At 39.0% G+C, this 24,169-nt stretch overlaps 1 protein-coding gene across 4 annotated transcripts in view; it reads right to left on the bottom strand.

Moving 5' to 3' along the window:
- Positions 1–24,169, bottom strand: part of LOC124144207 (tripartite motif-containing protein 2-like) — a 70,846-nt gene that overhangs the window by 7,576 nt on the left and 39,101 nt on the right. For 2 of the 4 annotated variants that reach the window (XM_046513502.2, XM_046513501.2), the window contains exon 2: positions 3,023–5,248. In XM_046513502.2, the coding sequence (XP_046369458.2) occupies positions 3,023–5,221 (2,199 nt within the window). In that variant the 5' untranslated portion in view covers positions 5,222–5,248. Of the gene's footprint in view, positions 1–3,022; positions 5,249–11,959; positions 12,080–12,879; positions 13,463–24,169 lie in introns of those variants that run through there. The other 2 variants (XM_046513500.2, XM_046513499.2) reach the window with 2 other exon arrangements.

The following is a 24,169-nucleotide window of genomic DNA, read 5'->3' as shown; positions in this document are numbered from 1 at the left end:
TTCCACATGAACTATTGCAAGTCATCATTTTTATTTAAGATATTACTTATGTTCAAGTGATGTTTTTTATTGAAACAAGGCGCAGAGATTGATGATTTCCCCAGATGGTACAATGTGTGAAGCCATTGGTTGTGTCCCCTGCTATCACATTGTACTGGGTGCCGAATCATCTAAGGCGCCGCAATTCGCTGAGTAGAGTTGCAACACTTGGGCATGCCATAGGGGTTCGAATCTTGGTTCGCTCTGATTGTTTTTCTGGGCTTCTCAGCACCATACCTGTGCTCATCTGAGACCTGCATAACCTCAGGATTTCCTCCCACATTAAGCTGACACACCGATATAACTGGAATACCATTCAAAGCGGCGTTAAACCAAACTCACTCACTAACTGATATTGCACAAAGAAGCATACAATCTGACACATACTGAGTCAAGGCGACCATAGAACCCTTACACGATCAGTGGATGATTATTTCCTGTCAACACCTCATGATCAAGAGGACCCTTACAACAAGAGCTCTAGGCATTTTTGATGGTCCTAGGATCCATCCACAGTGATTTAAGAGCTAAGATAATCGTTGTTTGTATGCTTGTTGTTTAATGCTACAAAGAGTAATATTTTCTCTAAATCAAGAGGACCCTTTTGTTAAGTGCTGAAGGCATTTTTGATGGTCCTAGGACCCATCACCAGTGATTTAAGAGCTAAGACAATCGTTGTTTGTGTGCTTGTTGTTTAATGCCACATTCAGCAATATTTCAGCTGTGAATAGAAGGAAACAGTTGTTCATGGTTGGGTTTGGTATAGCTCGTCCAAATACACTCGATTAATATGGAAGTGCTCACCCGTTGCACATGTTCTTTTTTTGGTAAATCTCGTGCGTGTCATGCTGATGTGACAGACCACTACGTTGAACGGAGTAACATTTTAGAGTTGACATTTTTTCGTTGTGGGACAAAGACGTCCTTAGAACTCCAGTCAGGAGATTGCATTTTCTAATGTTAGCATGAACTTCCATTGTCGGGAAGTTGAAACCACTTTGTGATAGAGAGTGGTCAATTATTCACTTTCGTTGGGTACCACAAAAACATGTCATTTTGGGGGGATTTGGTCAGTGTGGCAAGGAAGGTTTGTGTTTCTGTCTTTAGTCTAATTAAAATGTCCGACATGATATATTTGACTTGTTGTTTACTTAACGGGGAATAAAAGTGCATCATTCCCAAGCTGTGTGAAGGCAGAATGTAAATAATAGTGTGTTAATATTATGAGCAACATCTCACATAATTGGGTGCAATAACATGCAATCAACCAATGTCACCAAACCTGGCCACCTGATCAATTAAGTCGCTTCATATGTGAAGCATAGGATGCTGGGGACAAACTCTAACCTGGAATCTCCATGCAGTAACCACAATACTTTAACAGAGATTTGACAATCATAGCACTAGCATAGCTTATGTTTTTTGGTTGTTTGTTTAACGCCCCACTCACCAATATTGCAGCTGTATGATGGCAGCCTTTAAATAATCTAGCAGACAATCCAGTGATTAATATTGTGAGCTACGATCAACATCATCGGGGTCGATGAAATGCTATCAACCAAGTCATCAAGTCTGACTACCCAAACAAAATTACTCTTACCACTAGCATAAGTAGCTAGCGACCTATTTTAAGCCAGAATCTCCACGGGGAAAGATTGCTTTAAAGGAATGTTGATAAACATAATTGATCAAATGGGGCAATAAGTCTAATCCTCTCACCGGTCACGACAGAAGTATGTACTCAGTGTCAGAAATATTGTTGGACAATCGTCTTGATAAAGCTGACGTAACAACAGCACTTTATCATAGGTGCCACGGCCTTCCATACACAAGGCACAAGGCACTCTCAGACTATATGGACATTTGTCAACATCAGTAAGGAGACTTGTCTTGTCAAACAGATTCACTTCAGGTTTGATTGAGGCCTTGAAAATCTTCAACACTTGGAGTTCAGAAACAGTTAGAAATGTCTACTTGAAAGCGTAGTCAACATTGGGACAAGTGGAATACTGTCAGTGTGCATTTGTTTGATAACAGATACCAAAGAATGTGATATCCCTTGGAGCATAATATTTCTGATTTACGATATGGTTCCTTGGTGTTAGACTGATATGGTGGAGTGCAATACAGACTGAAGTCTCAGTAGAGGCCTCTTGATGCTGCTTCTAACCAAATACTGTAAACAAGACAAAAGCTTTTGAAATGTATGTGGTCGCACTATTCAAGTGGGTGAGTGAGGAGTATTTGCTGAGTCATTACAATGGAGGACACATCAGGGATCTTCCCCCACTGTAGAGAACTTAACATCAGTTGTCCAACAACAGTACTTCCCCAAATCCCTAGGATTGTGTCTAACCATTCTACCACATGTAAAACAATGTGACACCGATTACTTCATCTTTGCCCTGGGCCCGTTCCCACAAAGCCATCTTAGCCCTAAGACAACCTTAACTCCAATGCTGTAACACTTATGGGAGTCGTAGCACTAAGATCACTTTGTGGAACAGGTCCCAGGTCAATGTTTTCTGCATTTTCTAGACACTATGCAAAGTGCAAATTGCAAATATGAAAATAAAAATGTTTAAAAGATTTTCAGTCAAAAGTCAATTTTAAAATGATTGAATTAGGATGCTATTTTGAATGTTCTTGAAAACAAAGTTAAAAAAAGAGTGAGTGAGTGAGTGAGTATGGTTTTAAGCTGCTTTTAGCAATATTCCAGCAATATCACGGCGGGGGACACCAGAAATGGGCTTCACACATTGTACCTATGTCAGGAATCTAACCCGGGTCTTCGGCGTGACGAGCGAACGCTTTAACCACTAGGCTACCCGACTGCCCCAGTTAACAAAAAAAAAAAAAAAAAAAAGAAATGAGGTAAGAAGTATGAAAATGCATTAAATTAAATTTCAAAATAGTTTGTAAAGGCTCATCCATTAATGGAACCAACAACTTGTTGCGGCCCATCTGACAGCTTCCACCGTACCTGTATTCTAGAGTTGCCCCAGTCAGCCACGAGGATGTTCCCATTACTATCTACAGCTACGCCGGTGGGGGCATTGAACTGACCGTTGCCCTCCCCATTGGAACCGAAACTGAACAGGAAGGATCCTTCAGAATCAAACACTTTGATGCAGTGGTTGTGGAAGTCGGAGATGATGATGTCATTGTTGTTGTTGACAGCGACGTAATGGGGACCGGCAAACTGACACTCATCATTTCCTCGAGATCCAAACTTGTGCAGCAGCTTCCCATTGGATTGAAAGACAAACACAGTGCTGGCTTTATTGTCCACAACAATGATGTGACCGTTATTGTCTACAGCAAGACCCTTTGGTCCTAACAACTTGCCAGTACCCAGCTTGTTGATGTACTTGCCGTCCGGGGTGAAGACACTCACCCATTTGTTATCATAGTCAGCAACCAGATAGTTCCCATTCTTGGTCAGAGCCAGACCAGTTGGCCTCTGCATCTTGCCCGCCACTCTACCAGGGGACCCATACCGCAGCTGGCACTCCCCTTTGTTGGAGAATACCTGCACAACCTGATTGTTGCTATCAGCAACCAGAATCTTTCCTTCAGCACAGCACACTCCCTGAGGATTTGTAAACTCGCCTTTGTTTCGACCTTTTGATCCGACCTTGAAAAGAAGGTCATCTTCAATTAGGTTGCTACGGCGATTGGACCCATGTGATCTTGAACTTGATGGCCGCTTTGTTCCTTTTTGTTTCACAACACTAGTCCTAGGGATCTTTGAGGAGCTCCCAAGCTGGTCCGACTCCTCACTCCCTTGGGCACAACGTATCTTGAAAGGAGATCCCTTCACATGCTGGTTAAACAGCATAATATCTAGAGTATAATGTCCTTCTCTCTTGATGGTAAAAGTCAAATCATATGTTCCATTTCTGTGATCTGTAATGGTCGGCACCATCTTATCCTGTGTATCAACACAAGTGATCTCAACAAGAACCTTGGCAAATCCAATAGTGATCAGGTCACCCTTCCTATCCTTAGTTGTAACTGTGATGACAGTAGGCCTACCGACATAACACTGCTTCAACCCTTCACCTGATGCTGTTGTTTCAAAGGCTATTGCACTGTTTGTCTGGATAGCACCAAGGTTAGAAAAGGTCTTCCCAACAGCATGGAAACAGCTTTCATCGAAAGACAGGAACTCGTTTTCCTCAGGCTGGAACTGAACCTGAAGGTTGGCCAGTTCCTGGAGCTTCTCACACATCTCTTTCTTCACCAGAAGGATCTCCGTCTCGTTCCCGTTCTCCAGAGTCTCCTCTGTGAAATCACAGCAGTTGCTAATCCGAGTCAAGATGCTCTCCACCGTCTCCCGCTGCTCCAAGAGGGTCTGCTGCTTGGTGCTGTACACGTTCCCGAGCTGCAGAAGCAGGGATGACTTCCGTTCATTCAACAGACGAGACAGCTCATCAAACGCTAAAGTTATCCGATCCTCTGTCTGCCGGGACTTGCTCTCCAGAGCTTCGGAGACTTCTGTGACTAAGTTTATGGAATGTTCAATCTTGGGGATTTGTGAACGAGCTTGACAGATCAACGACTGAAGACCGTTCTTGTGGTCCTGGATAGCCTCATGTAATGAGATGTGCTTGTGGCCAATGTGTTCGACGCGCGTGCAATCCTCGCACACGGCAGTTTCACACTCGATGCAGTAGTAAGGTAAAGCGTTCCCATCATGATTTGGACAGACCAACTGAGGTTCATCACTGTCTGCTGGGCCCGACAGTTCGTCCAGACTGACAACCGTGTGGTTCATTTCCGACTCCATACCACAATGACAAAGGACACAGTTCTCACACAAATATTCTTCACAATCTAAACACTTGGAAACAGGCCTAGCATTTGCTTCCCCACATGTCATACATACGTTGGGCATGCCCACTACATCCATGAGGTTGGTGATGAAGAAGTTGGTCTGAAGTGCAATGACCCCATCGAGAGGGAGAATGGACTGTTGGCGACATATTGGACAAGTCAAGGAAAGGCTCTCGGGGGGAATGTAATCATTGAGACACTTTTCGCAGAATGTATGCAAACACGGAAGGACCTTAGGATTTTTATATCTCTCGAGACAGATTCCACAACTTAGCAGTTCTCGGTCGATCTGACGCACAACAGGCATGCTGACAGGCCGCATTGCAGACAGGTTGTCGGCCATGATGGAGACAGGGTCAGGCAGGTCTGCCTGCAACAGAGAATAAAGACATTTAGCATGACAGAAATCGTAACATCAACAAGGGATTGAAGCTTCAGGACTGTAATTTCAAAGGGTTGAAAGGCTGGAAGAATCACATCAATAATGGATTCCAGCTTCATGACTGATGATTAAAAGGGTTGAACAGCGCATACACGTCACCACAACCAGGACATTCTTGGGATAGAGACATAAAAAATATACACACTCTGGTATGGCAGTTGGTATCGTGGCAAAAACAGCCTTTGAAAGTACAAAGAAGTCCTCTAGAGAAACACAGTACTTGAAGATAACACAAACTGAATTGATGATACTTTGTCTTTTCGGGACAATGTTATAAATTTCTATGTCAAATAAAGCAGGACTTAAATGTCCACCTTGTCCTGGTCCAGGCCAGAACAACCGACAAGGTGATATCACAATGGGTCATGTTGTCGCCCACAACAGATGAAACCTTGTCAACCTCCACGGTTCTGTTCCTTTTGATGTCATCATACCTTCCAGACTATCAAATTTCCAGAGGAATGTTTGTCTGTTTATGGTTTAACAATGCACTCAGCAATATTCCAGCTGTATGACCGCGGTCTGTAAATAATCGAGTCTGGACCGGACAATCCAGTGATTGACATCATGAGACTCAATCCACGCAATTGGGATACCACGACATGCATCAACCAAGTCAGCAAGCCTGACCACCAGATCCCCTTAGTCGCCTCTCACAACAAGCATAGTCGACTTTTATGACAAGCATGGATTGCTGAAGACCTATTGTACCCCGGATCTTCACAGGCCTCCAGAGGAATGGATCACTCAAAGTCCATGTTGAGTTTTTCTAACTGTTTCCAACAGTGATTGCCCGGAAAGAGGGATTTTCAGAAAATTGAATTCTCAAAAGTCTTCAGGACTTCAAGTTAACAAGGTTTCACTCAATACTGTAGCACCGGTCTTATTATTAAACAAACAGAGGCACCTGAAAAGATGACTATGGATATAATGAATTAATTATTCTATTTTCACCCCAACCTGGCTCACTACCAAACACTCCTCCTTAGTGTTACCCATGAAGACCCGGGGTAGCATAGGTCTTCAGCAACCCAGGTTTGCCGTAAAAGGTGACTATGCTTGTTGTAAGAGGCGACTAACGGGATCGGCTGGTCAGGCTTGCTGACTTGGTTGATCATCGTGTCCCAATTGCGTTGATCAATGCTCATGATGCAAATCACATGATTGTCTGGTCCAGACTTGATTATTTACAGACCGCCGTCGTATAGCTGTAATATTGCTCAGTGCAGCATTAAACAACAAACAAACAAATCAGCAATGTATTGTCCCGAAGTACCTAAAAGCTAAGTGTGTTGCCTTCTTTCTCTATACACGAAAGGTCCTACCAAACGTCCATACTCTTGGTGAATCACATCCCACAACACTTAATTTCCGGAGATATCTTGAGGATTGTTTAAACAAAAAAAATAAAATAAATAAAATGCCTCCCGCCTCAAAGATGACCACTGAATATCCAACTTATTGAGTCCTAATGGGCTAGTTGCTCCATCCCACACTTCTAATGTCCGGTTCTCCCCCGGTATCCCTAGACTCATTTCCCCCCAACAAACTGTAACCATGTACCCATGTAGCCATTAACTTTCTCCACAACAAAGTAGATAGAGGACCTCTCAATTGATCATCACTTATTCTGACAACAAGTCTTAAGATCGGCCTCGAAGCGTAATCTCCGGACAACCAAGATAATCTTAATTTACCTTCCAAGTGAGCTGAAATACTTCATAGTCTATTTGTCAAGTTGATAAACAACCACGTTAAGTAGCTGAAGGGGTTGGGAGGATTTCCTACAATAGCTGATAAATACCCCCACCGTCCGGTCCCACCAACACAACAAAGGGTTTAATTACCTCCTTCAGGTGTGGCCTGTACAAAAGCCAATGAATCGGACTTAAAATAAATTTCAGATTTTACTCGTAACCTTACATTAGCCTAGATGATTGATGATGCTCCTCAATCCCCTGTGCTTAATGCACCGACGTGTGATGTTGGGAATGTGGAGTGAGTGAGTGAATGTTGTTTTATACATTCAACTATATTATAACAGCCTGTAACTAATTCAGTATGGACGAGGGCTCCGTTCCACAAAGTTACAATTGTCTTAGAGATAAGAACATGGTGTGGCACTGGGACCAGGAAAACAAGTGGGTAATAGTATCAATGAATTTCCAAGGGGAGTCAAGCATGTGGTACTGGGGACCTATTCTGCCCAAATCACCACAGGGAGACAAGCACAGGGCACTGGGGACCTATTCTGCCCAAATCACCACAGGGAGACAAGCATGAGGTACTGGGGACCTATTCTGCCCAAATCACCACAGGGAGACAAGCAGAGGGTACTGGGGACCTATTCTGCCTCATATCACCACAGGGAGACAAGCATGAGGTACTGGGGACCTATTCTGCCCATATCACCACAGGGAGACAAGCACAGGGTACTGGGGACCTATTCTGCCCCAAATCACAAGAGGGAGACAAGTATGGGGTACTGGGGACCTATTCTTACCCCAAAGGACACTGTGATATCAATGAGTGATTTCCTAAGGTCTTTATCCTTCCATAATTTTCTGATTGTGTCATGGATGTTCAATAACTACTAAAGAAATGATGTGATTAACCCTTACAATACAGTTCAAAGATGGCTGACAACAAACTCGGTCCACTCCACTCAACGCACCACTGGATTACAAGCCAACTTTCAAAGGGAGTCAATCTTAAACCAAGCATGAGATGATAAATACATATTTACAACTGAATAATCATGATAGATCACACGTGGAAACATGTTTACTTTAACTATCGGGTGCGTTGTCAGACAGGAGAGATAATCGCCGGTCTCCACAATACAAATGTCTGTAGGTCCCTGCTGATAGTAATGTTAAATGTAGCTGTGATAGTACACTATCACCAAAACTGATCCGATGATGTCGCCACTTCAGGTGACATGGCATCGTGTATGATATGATTAGGATCTTCATGGAGACTAACTGGTCACGATTGACAGCCGTACTTTTCCTTATCATGGGGAAATGCATTAGAGAGGTGAAAGGTGTTTAACTAAGTGATCTAAATGACATCCTGCATTTCTATTTAGGCTTGTGCTGGCTATTTAACAGCAATAAAAACATCAATGCCGAATTAATAAATTCTCACACACTGATGGCTTTAATGACAATGAAAATATCTATTTTATTTACATGAAACTATATCTAAGGTTTTTATATATATTATATTTCATCTCAAGATTTCGATATGGGATATGACACTGATTTTCAACACAACTCAAATTCACTTTATTACAGCTTGAGATCATACAATGATAAACGAAGCATACAATACATACAAATTTACATTGAGGATGGCACACACGGACAAACAGACGGAGGTGGGTACATAAGAGTCGGCTTAATGAACAGCAATGTTTTCCAAACAATAATATTATTTCCTGATTTTAAAAAAAATAAGCAATTATTTGTTATAACATTTGTACTTCTAATTCATTATTAATGTTCACGATAACATGCAACTCAACATCAGGTCTTACTATATACTTAGCATGGATATGTCCAAGCACCTTCCCTTCTCAATTGGGATTTTGAATTACATGTTCTAAACATTACAAATGGTATAAATAGGTGAGGTGGGAGATAAGTCCATAGTCTTCAAGCCTACAGGTGTATATATGTTACACCCAATCTGTGCTACTGCCCATTTCGTGCATTGGGCAATAGTTGTGAATGAAAAATACCGGTAATTCTCCAAATATTCCACAATATGGGCAACCTGCTTGCTCATTTCATGCAATGGTCAGTTGCACAGATTGGGTGTAACATATATACAGTGATAATTGATGACTGTTATAGATGATCAGCGGTTTAACGAAGGTCGAGTCGTAGGTGGTAGATGACCAACAAAACAGTTTACATGCTCTGCCTACCTAACACAATCTATGTTGCATGTTTCAGAGTTTAAAAAAAGATTAGAACAGAAGTTGTTTATGATTCATAGTGTAAAAAAAGATTTATCGAGTATTAATATGCACTTTAAAAAAAAACACATTGTATCCCTTCAGCGAATTCAGTAACCAACTTGGTCAATAAAAGTTTGAAATTTGATATAAAACATCACTTGACATGATGATTTACCATTTATGTACACCATAAATACAAATTTAAATTGATGATTTGAAAACTATGAAATGGATGTCTCAAGACATAAGGTACACATGATAGACATTGCACCAAGTTGTCATAAATCTCCACTGACAATTACAGAGTAAAAACAAGGTCACCTTTGAAGATAACATATTCATACTGATTGATTATTTATTAGAAAAATTAAAAAAACCATGGGCCCAAAAATCACCAAGTGCAATAAAAGAAAATCTACCTTCCATTTAACGTGTTCAAGTCAAGGTATTCATGTATAATTGCTTATCATACAATTTTAATAAGGAAAGAAGCAAATGGTGTTTGCACAGCTTGAATCCTATTGCTGGAACATCCAATTTGCCATCGCAGCCGTCAACTGGTATGCTGTCTTTTGTGAAAAGATACAAAAGAACAAAGTCTTTGAGCATGTGCCATTTCAAAATAGAAGTATGGATATTTGTGAAGAATCTTGTTCTGCCATATCCCAGTTGTTTGTCATATCTTTGAAACATATGATGTTTTTTCAGGATGAAGTTACATTGCCGGAAATAGTTTTACTACTCTCGGATCAGTGGATACGAAAAACAAGGAACTCCTAAAAGCAGTCTCAATGAGAAAACCAACTTCCAGTGCTATTTTTATTCAAGCCTTAGAACCTTTGAAGTCATTTTGTTGTTGCGGGATGAAGAAAATAATTGACTCACAGGGAGGCTTGAGAATCGTCATGGTAACATCAAAAGAAGACGACTATGCTGATCATGTTTAGATTGTGTTATCTAAACAGTGGTCAAAATGTACCAAATGGTATGCCAGATCAAAGATTCTAATTAAACATAATCTTGTATTCAACTACTTAAGACAACTTTAAGACAGAAACTGAGTGAGCGAGTTTCATTTAATGTGCCTTTGAACTGTATTCCAGTTATATCACTGCCTGTCAGTTTAATGTGGGAGGAAAGCCCGAAGTGATGCAGGTCTTAGACGTTTACCACTTTGAGGAAACCAACAAGTATGGGTGTGGTGCTGACAAACCTAGAAACATAATCAGGGCACACTTGGATTTGAACCACGATCATTGGTTTCTGGACACAACTCTGCCTTGTTAATTACAGCACCTCAGATGATTGGGCCGCCCACGCCGGATACAGAAACTGTACCACAGGCTAAACATGCCTGTCATTGATGTTTTCAGTTCACGTACATGATTAAGTGTTACTACAACAGTTTTCCGCTTAACGTCTTGTCATTTTGTGACAGCCCTCATAAACTTCCTGACACTTCAGATAACTCACTCTGTTATATGGTCCCATTATCCACAGGACCATGCAACTAGTATTCTATGCCGACAGAGTCTGAGAGTTGGTTACTATATACATGTGCATTTTCAAATCTTTCACTGGTTTTTCTGTAAATGAATTTCGGGCACAGACTCATTACATAACATGGAAGTCAACAACTTCATCAAGTCGCCTGCTCCAAACAGTCAATTACACTTTGTAGATACACTCTGATACATATCAAAGTGTCGTTGATACGATATTACCCTAAAACTGATATTAGAGCAAATACTTTAAATATTTGAATCACTAATTCTCCAGTTCAATTTTTATAAAAGTGGACATGAAAAATGAATTTTGCTTCTCTATTCTGCAAATATGTATAAAAAGATTTATTTGCAACTCTAACAAACAGATTAATAAAGGGACGAGAAGTCTGAATCTGTTTTCATTACTAGCTGTGAGGTAAATATAATGATAATCTATTTGTAAGCTGCTACTTTGATGTTCAATTTCTTTTTGTTCTTGCTGCCAAATTTAGAAATCTGGGATCCAAGTATTAAAGATATATGTTAGTATTTGTTTTTATATATTTTGATGTGTTAACATGTTTCAGCACAAATTGCATTAAAAAATGTATGATATTGCAATACATGGAATATCATATTGTTCTGCAGCCCGTCCATAGTGCTTGTAGCTTTGTTCTATAAAAATCATATATATTTAAATATGTAGATGGTTATTCCTAATTTTCAAGGTTATTGATATAACATTCAAGTAGGTCAACGTATAGATACTTGCTTGTAATTTTGTATTTCATCACCTGATATCACTGAAGTCACAACACACTAATTACAGGTGAGTTTCTGTTACAATTCAGGTAGACTGGACAAATGAAAAAAATGCCTGAGTGTCAATTAAATGTTGACTATATCTCACAATGTTCCAGTATATCAAATGTACAAATCTAATTACTGACAGTATACCACACCTGACACAGGTAAATTGTAAAGCAGGTAAAATATACCTTTCACAACCTGTGCCCTTGCAACACAGCTCAAGGTACATCAGATTCAACCTTAAATCACTATCACCTGTATATTAGCACAGGTAAATTCATAAATCTTATCATCACATAAACCTACTCCAGGTATAACTATAACAATCACATTTCACCCCTAACTCACAGGTATATGTTAAAAATAAACTCCTACCTTGTCTAGACAGTCCATTGCATTATAGATTGACCTGTCAAGGTGAGACCAAGTGTAAAGATGTATCACCTGACAAAGCTCGTTCTCTCAGGTAAAACACAGGTAATCCTCCTCCTTAAAACACCTAATAGCCTTGAGTGAATACTCTATGGGCCACCTCAGTTATCTACCCTGTATATATGCCTATACTATTATGTAAGAGTGCTGATACAGCCGGCCTAGTGTGCTGTGTTTACTTTATTTAAGGCACTTGTTGTGTCAGCGTCAGAAGATCAGTGAGGCCAACAGGTATGACATAATAGGGAGTGATTGGTTTGAGAGAGGAACCGCACTCGTTTAAGTCACTTAAATTGATGGAGCTGGTTAAGGGTTGATGTTATCAGTCTTTGAAGTAACACCAGCATCACTTTGAGCTTTCCTACTATCAGGCTGACATACTGTCATACAACTGATATAGTGTATAAAGTTAAACTCACTCACTCACTCACTCACTCACTGAATCTCCAATCAAAACACGGTATTTCATGTATATAAAGTTGTTTTAAATATATAAGTGAAGAGAACACTTGTAATCATGTCCATTTTTAAAAAAAAAAATTTAAACAAGAGAAGCTGTACCGGGTATATATCCTAAGCGAATTTAATATTTCAACTTTATGTGTAATTTTAAGTTTTGAGAAAACTTGAACACATCTTACTTTAATGCTGCATGATATTAAAGAACGCTTGTCAGAGTGTGTGGTGTTAAAAATCATTGTCTTATTAAGAACGAACCCTTTAACATGCTGGTAAATGATGACAGACCATTCATCTATATACAGTAATTCACATGAACAGATCTGTACTCAATCTACCTGTGCATGAAAGTCAGTGAAAATGGTAAGCATGGCAATGAAAAAATCAAAACATAAACACTATACCATCACAAGCACCAAAGTTTCCAACGTAGACCGTTGTTGACAAAGTCACAGTATACATCCACCAACCACCTTCAGAAACAAGGCTCAGGTAGAACCATCACATCCCTCTCAACATCAGCTAGTGCCCCGAGTCTATCGCTTCACACAACCATGTAGCACGACTGACGTCTACCTCTCTCTCTCTCAATCTGTGATCGCTCGCTATCTCCCCACGTGTGATTGTGTGGTCACTGCAGCGCGACCTGACAACCGCTATCACGACTCCCCCCATCCCCCACCGCCTCAAACACAGGAATAACGGTTTGTTTGTCGTTGTGAACGTGGATATTAACCTGATGAACACACACAAGCTTTGTCAGCCTCTGCCACCTTACTCGCAGCCATCTTTGCAAAACAAACATTTCAATCCCTGTCGTCTGCCGGTCATTTGAATGCCAAATCTTGTCAAAGGCTTGAGTCCTTTCTGTCGGTTTAATCTCATAGGAATCTTCAAATATTGAATATTTTTGAACAGCTTATGGTTATGGTCTCGTGTGTACAGTGGTGTTGAAGTGGCGGAGTGAGGAGCTCTGCTGCGGAGCCGAGAGTGTCGTGTCGGCCAGGGAGATGAAGAGTTACTTAAGTGTCCCATTGTACAGCTGTCATAGAGGATGTTGGTGGATGAGTGGTAAAATTAAGGATAAGTTATTTATTGGTTGATGAGTCGGATGCTGGCTTGGTTGGCAGGCAATTTAGTCTGTGGGATTGTGGAAAGGTGGATCACTGAGGATGTGGATGACTTGGTGGATTAGTGAGTCAGCGGGTTGATTGGTAATCGGGTGGATGACTCCAATAGTCAGTGAGTCAGCGGGTGGATTGGTAGTCGGGTGGATGACTCCTATTGTCAGAGATTTAGGGGGTGGATTGGTAGTCAGGTGGATGACTCCAATAGTCAGTGAGTTAGGGGGTGGATTGGTAATCGGGTGGATGACTCCAATAGTCAGTGAGTTAGTGGGTGGATTGGTAGTCGGGTGGAATATTTTTGAACAGCTTATGGTTATGGTCCTGTGTGTACAGTGGTGTTGAAGTGGCCGAGTGAGGAGCTCTGCTGTGGAGCCGAGAGTGTCGTGTCGGCCAGGGAGATGAAGAGTTACTTAAGTGTCCCATTGTACAGCTGTCATAGAGGATGTTGGTGGATGAGTGGTAAAATTAAGGATAAGTTATTTATTGGTTGATGAGTCGGATGCTGGCTTGGTTGGCAGGCAATTTAGTCTGTGGGATTGTGGAAAGGTGGATCACTGAGGATGTGGATGACCTATTGGATTAGTGAGTCAGTGGGTTGATTGGTAATCGGGTGGATGACTCCAATAGTCAGTGAGTCAGCGGGTGGATTGGTAATCGGGTGGATGACTCCAATAGTCAGTGAGTCAGCGGGTTGATTGGTAATCGGGTGGATGACTCCAATAGTCAGTGAGTCAGCGGGTTGATTGGTAATCGGGTGGATGACTCAAATAGTCAGTGAGTCAGCGGGTTGATTGGTAATCGGGTGGATGACTCCAATAGTCAGTGAGTTTGGGGGTGTGGATTGGTAGTCGGGTGGATGACTCCAATAGAAAGTGAGTTTAGGGTGTGGATTGGTAGTCGGGTGGATGACTCCAATAGAAAGTGAGTTTAGGGTGTGGATTAGATGACTCCAATAGAAAGTGAGTTAGGGGGTGGATTGGTAGTCGGGTGGATGACTCCAATAGTTAGTGAGTTAGGGTGTGGATTGGTAGTCAGATGGATGACTCCAATAGAAAGTGAGTTTGGGGGTGGATTGGTAGTCGGGTGGATGACTCCAATAGAAAGTGAGTTTAGGGTGTGGATTGGTAGTCGGGTGGATGACTCCAATAGAAAGTGAGTTTGGGGGTGGATTGGTAGTCGGGTGGATGACTCCAATAGTTAGTGAGTTTAGGGTGTGGATTGGTAGTCAGGTGGATGACTCCAATAGAAAGTGAGTTAGGGGGTGGATTGGTAGTCGGGTGGATGACTCCAATAGTTAGTGAGTTAGGGTGTGGATTGGTAGTCAGATGGATGACTCCAATAGTTAGTGAGTTAGGGTGTGGATTGGTAGTCGGACGGATGACTCCAATAGTCAGTGAGTTAGGGGGTGGATTGGTAGTTGGATGGATGACTCCTATTGTCAGTGACTTAGCAGTTGGATTGCGTCGGGTGGATCAGAGCGTCGCTTACCAGATCATGAAAGTGACAGACGGAATGTGTTTTCTAATCATGCAACCTCGGAAAATTTAAAAGAGGGTATTCCGAACGACAGTTATGGGTTTAATGATTATATCCATACAATCTAGGAAATCTATAAGCCATTCCTGAATGTTCTTTTCATCAGTTTTATTTTTTTTAATCGAAAAAAGGTCAAAATATGTTTCGAAGCATAGTCGCCATTTTGAAACTTGTGTCATAAAGCTCGTGAAAGCTGCCTTCTGATTGGCTAATATCGATTTCTTGTCAGTCATTTCATTGGTCGGTCAAAGTATGCGAAAGGTCGTTCTGACGTGACCCGAAATGTGATGTCCTCAGATCTTTGTTTAGCGGTAGCGAAAACTAAGATCTGATTTTAATGAGATTGATACAGGGTCACTGTGACAGGTCAAGTTGAACTTGAGTATGCCATTATCACTGTCACAACACAACCAACACAAACAGTCCACACTGTTTTTGCCATCTCTTGCTGACAAGCATCTGAGACAAACTAAACACTTATGTCACCAGGAAATAGGGGCCTCACAAAGTCATACAAGAATAAAAAGTTTTAATATAATCAGGAAATCCATCATTTGAACCTAACAGCATCATGGCTGAATAACTGACTTACCCATAAGTTATTTTAATCATATCAAAATCACACTGTTATGTACACAACATGTTAATTAAAAGAAGTTTATAATTGTCTGTTTAAGCCTAAGACAAAGAATCTCTCAAATGGTTGTATTTACCCATGGCTTTAAAAATTAACACAAAGACAGCATATTGACTTTGTTAACATGATCGCAAACAAAATCCTGGCATTTGGGGTTTTGTACTTTTCCAAGGAAGCTGACCCCGATGAGGCCACCCAGAGCACACTGGAGCAGGGCATCTGTGTGTGAGTGAGTGAATTACGAGATAAACCTTCTGTTTTCAATTTAGAGGTTTCAAATGTAGATTTGTTAACCTGAAAAATAAATTTGAATACCCCAAAGTGTGAAGTTTCAAATTAATTTATTAATTTTTTTTTAAATTGAAGTTGAAACCTCTACATTGCAAAGAAAGTTGGTTCATCTCTATTCAGCCTTGACACGATGACAAAACAAACACACACTCTTTAGTTATAGCAGAAATAATCAGTGATGAGTCTTAAACATCTTTCTAAGGTCCATAACATCTTTCTGTATGATAGTATTACAGAGGTTTATTTGTTGTTTAATGCCGCACTCAGCAATATATATATATATATAATGGTTGTTAGTCAATAAGCGAGTCTGGACCAGACAAACCAGTGATTGACATCATGAGCGTCGATCTACGCAATTGTGATATGATGACATGCATCAACCAAGCCTGACCACCCGATCCCGTTAGTTGCCTCTTATGGCAAGCATGGGTTGCTGATGACCTATTCTACCCCTGGATATTCATGGGTTTAATACCTAGGTCATCTTGGACATGTGGAGAAATGTTAATATATTTCTAATGGCCATGTAATTGAAACATAACCATACGTTCACCTGAGTTAGTAAAGCGATGAATGGAGGTCTATTTGTTTTGTCAGTGCAACCCAGAAGTCAAGTCTTTTACTCCAAAAGCATAAACATAACCCATCAAAGCAAACTGCTTTCACTGAATGCTTATCTTTAAAGAACCAAAAATATCCTTTTTCACCCATAGCATATAAATATTCATTCAAATATATATACAAGACATCACTTACCATTGACATAACTCTTTAGTTTGGTATCCTTGGCACTTAAAACTAACCTCCCCCACTTTAAAGTTGGGATGATAGAGCCAAAGTCCTGTATAATTTCAAATCCAAATTGACTCTCTCAATAACGTTTAGGAAAAATGTGAGGAATCTCATTCTCCGAAGACTCCCCTTTTTTATTCCTTCTAAAAATAGAATTTAGCATTCCATGTGCATCTAGAGGTGATAAGCATAAGTCAAAGTTAAGTGGAGGAACAGCGTTCAGTTTGAAGCGTTCCGCTGGCAGACAGGTGCCTTATGGGAGATGTTGTTACACAATCAGACGAGAAAGGCGAGAATTGTAACAAAACAGAATCACTGCACGTAGGAACCTGGGAGGAACCAAGGATATCATGTTCTCGTAACTGGGAAACTGATTTTTTTATATCTGTGATAACAAACATTAGAATGTAAGCGATTTAGAGTTGGTTGTGTAAAATACTCTCACTGTAAGATGCTTCATACAATTTTTGTGCCTTGATTATTTTGTTTTGAAATTTAAAAAATTTCAGAACAAAAAAATGAATGTAAAATATTCACCAATTTTATGAATATCAAACAGGTGCGGCCTTCGGTCTATCACAAAAACAAGTAAATAGTGTGCATCATATTCAGTTTATGTTTTATTTGGATAGACAAACACCAAAGTGTCAGAAATATCTCATTTGTACATAATTTCAATCTCTTGCCACGATATTTTGCCGGAATATTGCTAAAAGCCTCATAAAACCATACTCAATCAATCATAGTTTCAAATAAATAGTTTTTACATGAATAGTCATTAAAGGTGTATCTAAATCATATAGAAGCAATATCCATATCAATTATGTACAGTTGATGATTCCCAAGAAACAGTGAAGCCCATTTCTGGTGTCCCCCTGCCATGATATTGCTAAAATATTGCTAAAAACATTGTAAAACCATACTCACTCATCCACTCCATAGAAACATATTTCCACACACAAAATATCCTTTTATCATGCATATACTTCAAAATAACAGTTTAACTACATTGTAAGCATGCCCTAGGTCCTACAACCATCAAATATCCATTTATGACCAAAAAGAAAAATAATAAAACATAAAACATCAATTTTATGACAATTACCCTAAATATCACCAGGAAGTATCATCAAATCCCAGGCACTACCCTGCTACCCGTTATTAAGATCACAGCATCTATCCGGTATCTCCTATTCATCTTTGAAGTCTTACCTGTGCACTTAACGAGACAGGTACACTTGTTTGGACGTCATATGTACGCCCAGGTGTGTCAGGTGAATGTACCTGTGCATGCCTGGGGCAGTCATACAGTTTAATGGCTGTATATCTATGATCACAAACTGTAGAAAGAGGCAATGAACAGTTCTGGAAGATAAGTTGTTCAATCATATGCCTTTTTTTTTGTCAATACAGCTCTTATCACTGCCTAGGGGCGTTTTTTAATATTTTGCCATTCCATCAACATAAATGTAAATATTTTCACTATCATTTAAAATTAAATTAAAATTTTCATTTACCACTATATTTTCTATGATATTTTAATGTTCCACATGATAATATAATAATATAATACTTCATATTTCTTTAGTGAGGTCACGACAATATTTTTCATTTTGCTTTAATGTGATGAGATGTTAAGTGTGTCTGCAAAGACATCCAATCATTATTGAAGAAAAATATTTGACACTGATAAAAACACATGCATGAATAAAAGATGTTGTCTTGTTACAGTTGTGTTCAGGACAAGTATGTAATATTGGAGTTAACAACCCTCTCAGCATAAATTTCAGTTGTTTGCAACCCTTCATTTAAACCTTATTGCAGTTTACATCCTTTTCAGAAACCACTGCTTCATTTTACACCTGCTTTAGCAAACCTCGCTTCAGTTTAGGGCATGTTTCATACTTGCTATTTAGCATCAGTGTAACATCAAGAAATTCACTGAATACTTACCTATAATTTTTATTACCAGAACCCTTCATTCTTGTGTCTCCCTATAATTAGTTCAGAGGTTAATAGCATATTACCTTTACTTATGGTCACAAGTCAGATTCATGGCTATGGAGGGTTTATAGGTATACATCAGATTGGCAGACTTTATATCAGAATATTTGTCAGTTTCAGATTCCATGTTTGTCATCACTTTATTCAACAGGAGACACTTGTGTACATATTGTTTATATACACAAACTAGCAACACAATCACGTCCTTTTGCCGACATATTTTAAAATCTTGAGTGGTCTTGGATTAAGCGAGCTCCACTAGCTGCTTGGCATCCTCCAGGGGGGTTACGAAACTAGCCAACACATATTCTCCAACCTTATCTTGTTTATTCATGACATGTTTCCATATGTTGGATTTTCACGTTCACTCCCGATGAAATGACATCTAAACGCATGGCACGCTAGACATGAAGGTCACAATGTTTGTTTACACAATTATCGGGGGGTCACGAAAGATACGGATATTTTACTTACGTTTAAAAATGACAACACATGTTGGGAGGGTTCTTAAAGAAAATGGACAAGCATATGTTGTGTGAGATAAATATGCAAAAAAACCTATTTTATAAATATATACTATATATACATATATACTACTCAAAAATGTTAAGGACAACACGATTGTTTCATGAACTACAGTTCATCTGCCATGCCATGAAAGACTAACTATAGTGATAGGAAAGAATAGGCTGGTTTTCAACCGTTATGAGTAGTATACTTATGGATCAAAGATTGTGATTCCTTCTCCCCTTTAATTAAATGAATGGTTCCAAACTGAAATGTTTCTCTTGCAAAGCTGTCTAAAACATAGGTCACTCAGTCGTACTTGTTTAAAATATTCACAAAGACATGTGAAAAGTCTATTGTGGAAACATAATCCCAAACACAGTTACTTGTTTATATCAACCTTTTTTAAGAACAGTGATGCTCTGTTCTTGTAAGTAAACAATACTACAATCCTACCTGTTCTGGCTTGACTTTGAAGTACACCTGAGCTCGTTATCTATTGTAATCAACCTTTCAACACCTGCCGGGGTTGTTCACAACTTAGAATCAACTCGCATCCCCACGCGACAGGGCTAACACGACCGCCGTCATCGCATCTTTATTTCATCCCTGTCAAACAGTTCATGTAAATATGTGCAGACTCCAGGAAAAATATGTTGGCGAGATAATGTTTGTCTAGTGTTATATCTATCATCGACTATGAATAGAGCCGCACTAATTTGAACACAATCTTCAACTTGTGATACCAAATTTCACGAAAAATCACGAATAATACATTACCTGCTAGAAAACCTGTAACGTGATACTTGTCTTGTCAACAAGAGCTCGATAGGTCTGTTTTCTCTCCACTTTCACCCATCGAAAATATTCAATAATCAAGAATGACGTCTGAAAACTTCCCCTGTTGGCTAGATTAGGGTGAATAACCTTTGTTAATACACCACCTTTCTTAAACCTGAGTTAAATTATTAGAAATTTATTGATATCAAATTTCATTTGGGGGCTGACTGCGTATAGCAGCCACACAGTCAGAATCGGCTGAGGACTTTCTCGCTTTCAGATGTACACGTACCGGGAAGGTGTGTAAGAGGGCTATAGCCTCAGCTTGTTCCACAGGTCACACAGCATATTACCCCCAGGGAATAAATGGACATATCCCACCTCCCTGATATGTGATAGTATTGAGTTAGGAGCAGTCGGTTAAATGGAGACAAAATGTTTTTAATGGTGTAAGCATTACGAGGTTAAAAACATTTCAAACCAATTGTAAGTAAATATTGGTCTGATTCAGTTGTGCAAACAACAGCTGATGCATATGATTTTAGACAAGTTTTTATCACTGAACCATACTTCTAGTGCAGGTCATGTTAATTTTCCTTCAGGCTAGACTTATACAATTTCTTGTACATTTACCATTTAGTCAAAATATGGGGGATATACAAAACAAGGGTTTAATAATAATAATAATAATAATAATAATAATAATAATAATAATAATAATAATAATTTGATATTTCTCAAAAAGTCTTATAAAAGTTTTAAAAAATCTTTTTTTTCTAACAAGTATAGCAAATAAGCCTAATTTACACCACAATATCTAAGGCAAGCTACAATACAACAAATAAACAGACTGACGGGCCTGAACACCTTTTTAAATTCTCCAATATGAAGAAGACATGTTTTATCAACTACTTCCTCATCTTAATTCAAAGCCTGTTGCAACCCTCCACAAAGATTGATGCAATCTGTTTAACATCCATTTTTTTTAAAAAGCCAAAATAGCAACATTTGAAGATCCTCACCTACATTTTGTCACTGTGGGAGGGGCACAAATAATGGGCCCATGTTTGGAATCAGACCAAAGGTTTCAACTACGTACAAGGCTTCTCCACATTCCTTCTTCTTGAAGCACATTTTGCAAACATTGAAAACAGTGGAACATTTGTCATAATGCTAAGTGAGAGTTACTATAATTTCCCCTTCATCTGTGTCCATGAAGGTAATGAAAACATAATTCATAGCTATCATATTGAATAATTCATAGCTATCATATTCAATAATTCACAGCTATCATATTGATTTATAACAATCTGTAAAGTGACTGCAATACATCATATTACTTTAATATAATACACACACTGCACCAAGATAAACAGAAAACATAAATTACATCAAACTTCAAAACATAAAACAGCCAAAAAACAAATATCCCTTTTCATTTGCCTATTGATTGACACATTTAACTATGTGAGCATATTTAAAGAAACCAAATTGACATTTTCAGAAATTAAACAAATATACTTTCATCGAAAAGCCCATTACAACCCCACAGCTACGTTTACACAAGAAAGAAACTGTTTTAAAACATGTAATGTGATAGCACAGACTTCGGACAAATAATCCAATATATTGACAGACTTTTCTGCTTTATCTTGTGAAATCACATCAACTTGAAGTGAAAGGTCACATACATGACCCCATTTCAATTTACATTGAATTCAAAATGTACTTTACACACTTCGTGCAGTCTAAAACCACTATGCACTATAGATGAATTCAATCTTTTCAAATCAAGTTTTAATTTATGCACTTCAAATATTTACAATGTTAAGCAAAGCAACAGATTATTTACTGAGTATGGACTCCGGTCTTTGACTGGGTATGAATCATGTGAGACAACACATATAGCAAACACTAGGAAATGTCCTCGACGAGGTGAAGTCGACAAACAGAATGATAACTTGCCTTACAGACAGAAGTAGCTCTTAAAAACATTTATCATGATGTTTGATTAATTTTTAAGAGGAACAAGAAGGGCTGTGTCTCTCATAAGCCAATCAGGTGCGAAACATACCTGCCTAGCCCTCCAACACGGATATCACGTCAGCCAGTGATATTGTGATAGATAGCTTATTGTCACCTTCGTGAATAAGCACAATATGTTCTCCGTCGAAGCACCTGCATACAATGATTCTGTTCATATTCAGAACATAATAAAAGGTGACAGTAATGTTTATTAAGTGAAACATCGTGCTGGATAGGAAGTACATCCAAACAATATATTTATTATTTACTGAGGTATTATATCTCAAGGACATCCTTCAACATCCGTTAACAAGATTCACCAGGTCTTACAGTGAATTGGGGGTCAGCTACAGGAAATTCCAGACAGGGGACATGCAGTAAATAGGATGTTGTTGAGGTTATGAAAGGTAATGGATGGTAAGGCTATCTCAAATTAATGGTTTTCTTCAGAATTTAATTTTGCAAAATTTGTCATAAAAAATATGAAATTTGAAAAATTTACTGAGATATCTCAGGATACAAGGTTGAATGCATGAGTGAGGGAGTGGATTTTTATCCAGCTTTTAGCAATATTCTAGCAAAATCACACTAGGGACTCCAGAAAAGGCTTGACATATTGTATCTGGGGAAAGAACCTTGGCCTTGGGTGTGTCACGTGTACAAGGCTACCCAACCGCCCCACAAGATGGAATGAACCCGGGTCTCTGCTGCAGACACACCCAATCAGGTGTCTGGTGAAGCATATGCTTATTAAAACCATGGTCACCATATTTCTTTGTGAATTAGCAGAACTAGTGTTCTGAAACAGGGCAGTTATCATCGACAAGCAATACCATCTGGCTAGCACCGGTAAAATTTGAAACTCATTGCCAAACTAGAGCATGATAAATAATAGGAATGCTTCCGATGTTGTTTTAAAAAAACTGCTGTATACAATGCATTGAACAAATAATTAATATTTCACAGATTTTAAAATTGTCCATAAAACAAAACTACTTTTTCAAAATCAGAATACTTATCAAAGACACAAGCATAGTTTAAATTCCATAAATATTTACCTGTTACAGTTCCCCATGGTGCAGTCAGTCCCCATTATTAAACAACACAATTAAGCCTGCATAAAACAGCCCAGTGTGAACACGACCACAGCGCTGACAAACTGACCAAATATCACCCTACACATTGACATAAACAACAAATAAGTGATATATCATGTTCATATATGTAGTCAACAGAGGGGACACACAGTCCTGAACTGATCAAAACCACTTGTCACAATAAAACATATGTTAACGTCTTATTAACCACCTTGCTGATGAATAACAAATATGTATAAGAAAAAATGCCTGGATATCGATGGAGCTCCACTGTTCCAATGATTATATGACCTACCAAAGTTACTTAATATCAGTAAATTATTTAGAGCCACTACCAGTATTTGCTGGGTCACTTCTTAAATGGAATATCGGATCTACCTGTAATAGCCCATTTCATGAAAGGATAAATTAATCATTATAATCTTGTGGCTATACTACAATTATCTCTGTCCACTGACCTGAATAAAACCCTGTCACCGTATTAATCAATTCAAACAAAATATGTTTGACAAAACTTAAATTTATCCATATTGGTTATTTTAATCTAGGATTGATAAATCAAAACAATTAAACAAAAAAGCAACAGTAATTATTTTTAAATACATGTAATAATAAAATCCATAGCACAGTCTTTGGCGATTACAACGGGATCAGGTGGTCAGGCTCATCATCTGAATTGCATGGATCGATGCTCATGATGTCAATTACTGGATTGTCTGGTCCAGACTCGATTATTTAAAGACCACCATCTTACAGCTGGAATATTTCTGAGTGCGGCGTTAAACAACAAATAAACAAACAAACAAACAAAACAAAACAGTGTACATAACAGTAAACATCTTGTAATCAAAACATATCAAGGATTTCTTCTGCCTACTAATATAATCGTCAGATA

The sequence above is a fragment of the Haliotis rufescens genome, unplaced genomic scaffold (genome assembly GCF_023055435.1).
Source record: "Haliotis rufescens isolate VD_foot unplaced genomic scaffold, xgHalRufe1.0.p SCAF_7, whole genome shotgun sequence".
Classification (NCBI taxonomy): Eukaryota; Metazoa; Mollusca; class Gastropoda; order Lepetellida; family Haliotidae; genus Haliotis; species Haliotis rufescens.
This window is presented reverse-complemented; position numbering and strand designations above follow the sequence as displayed.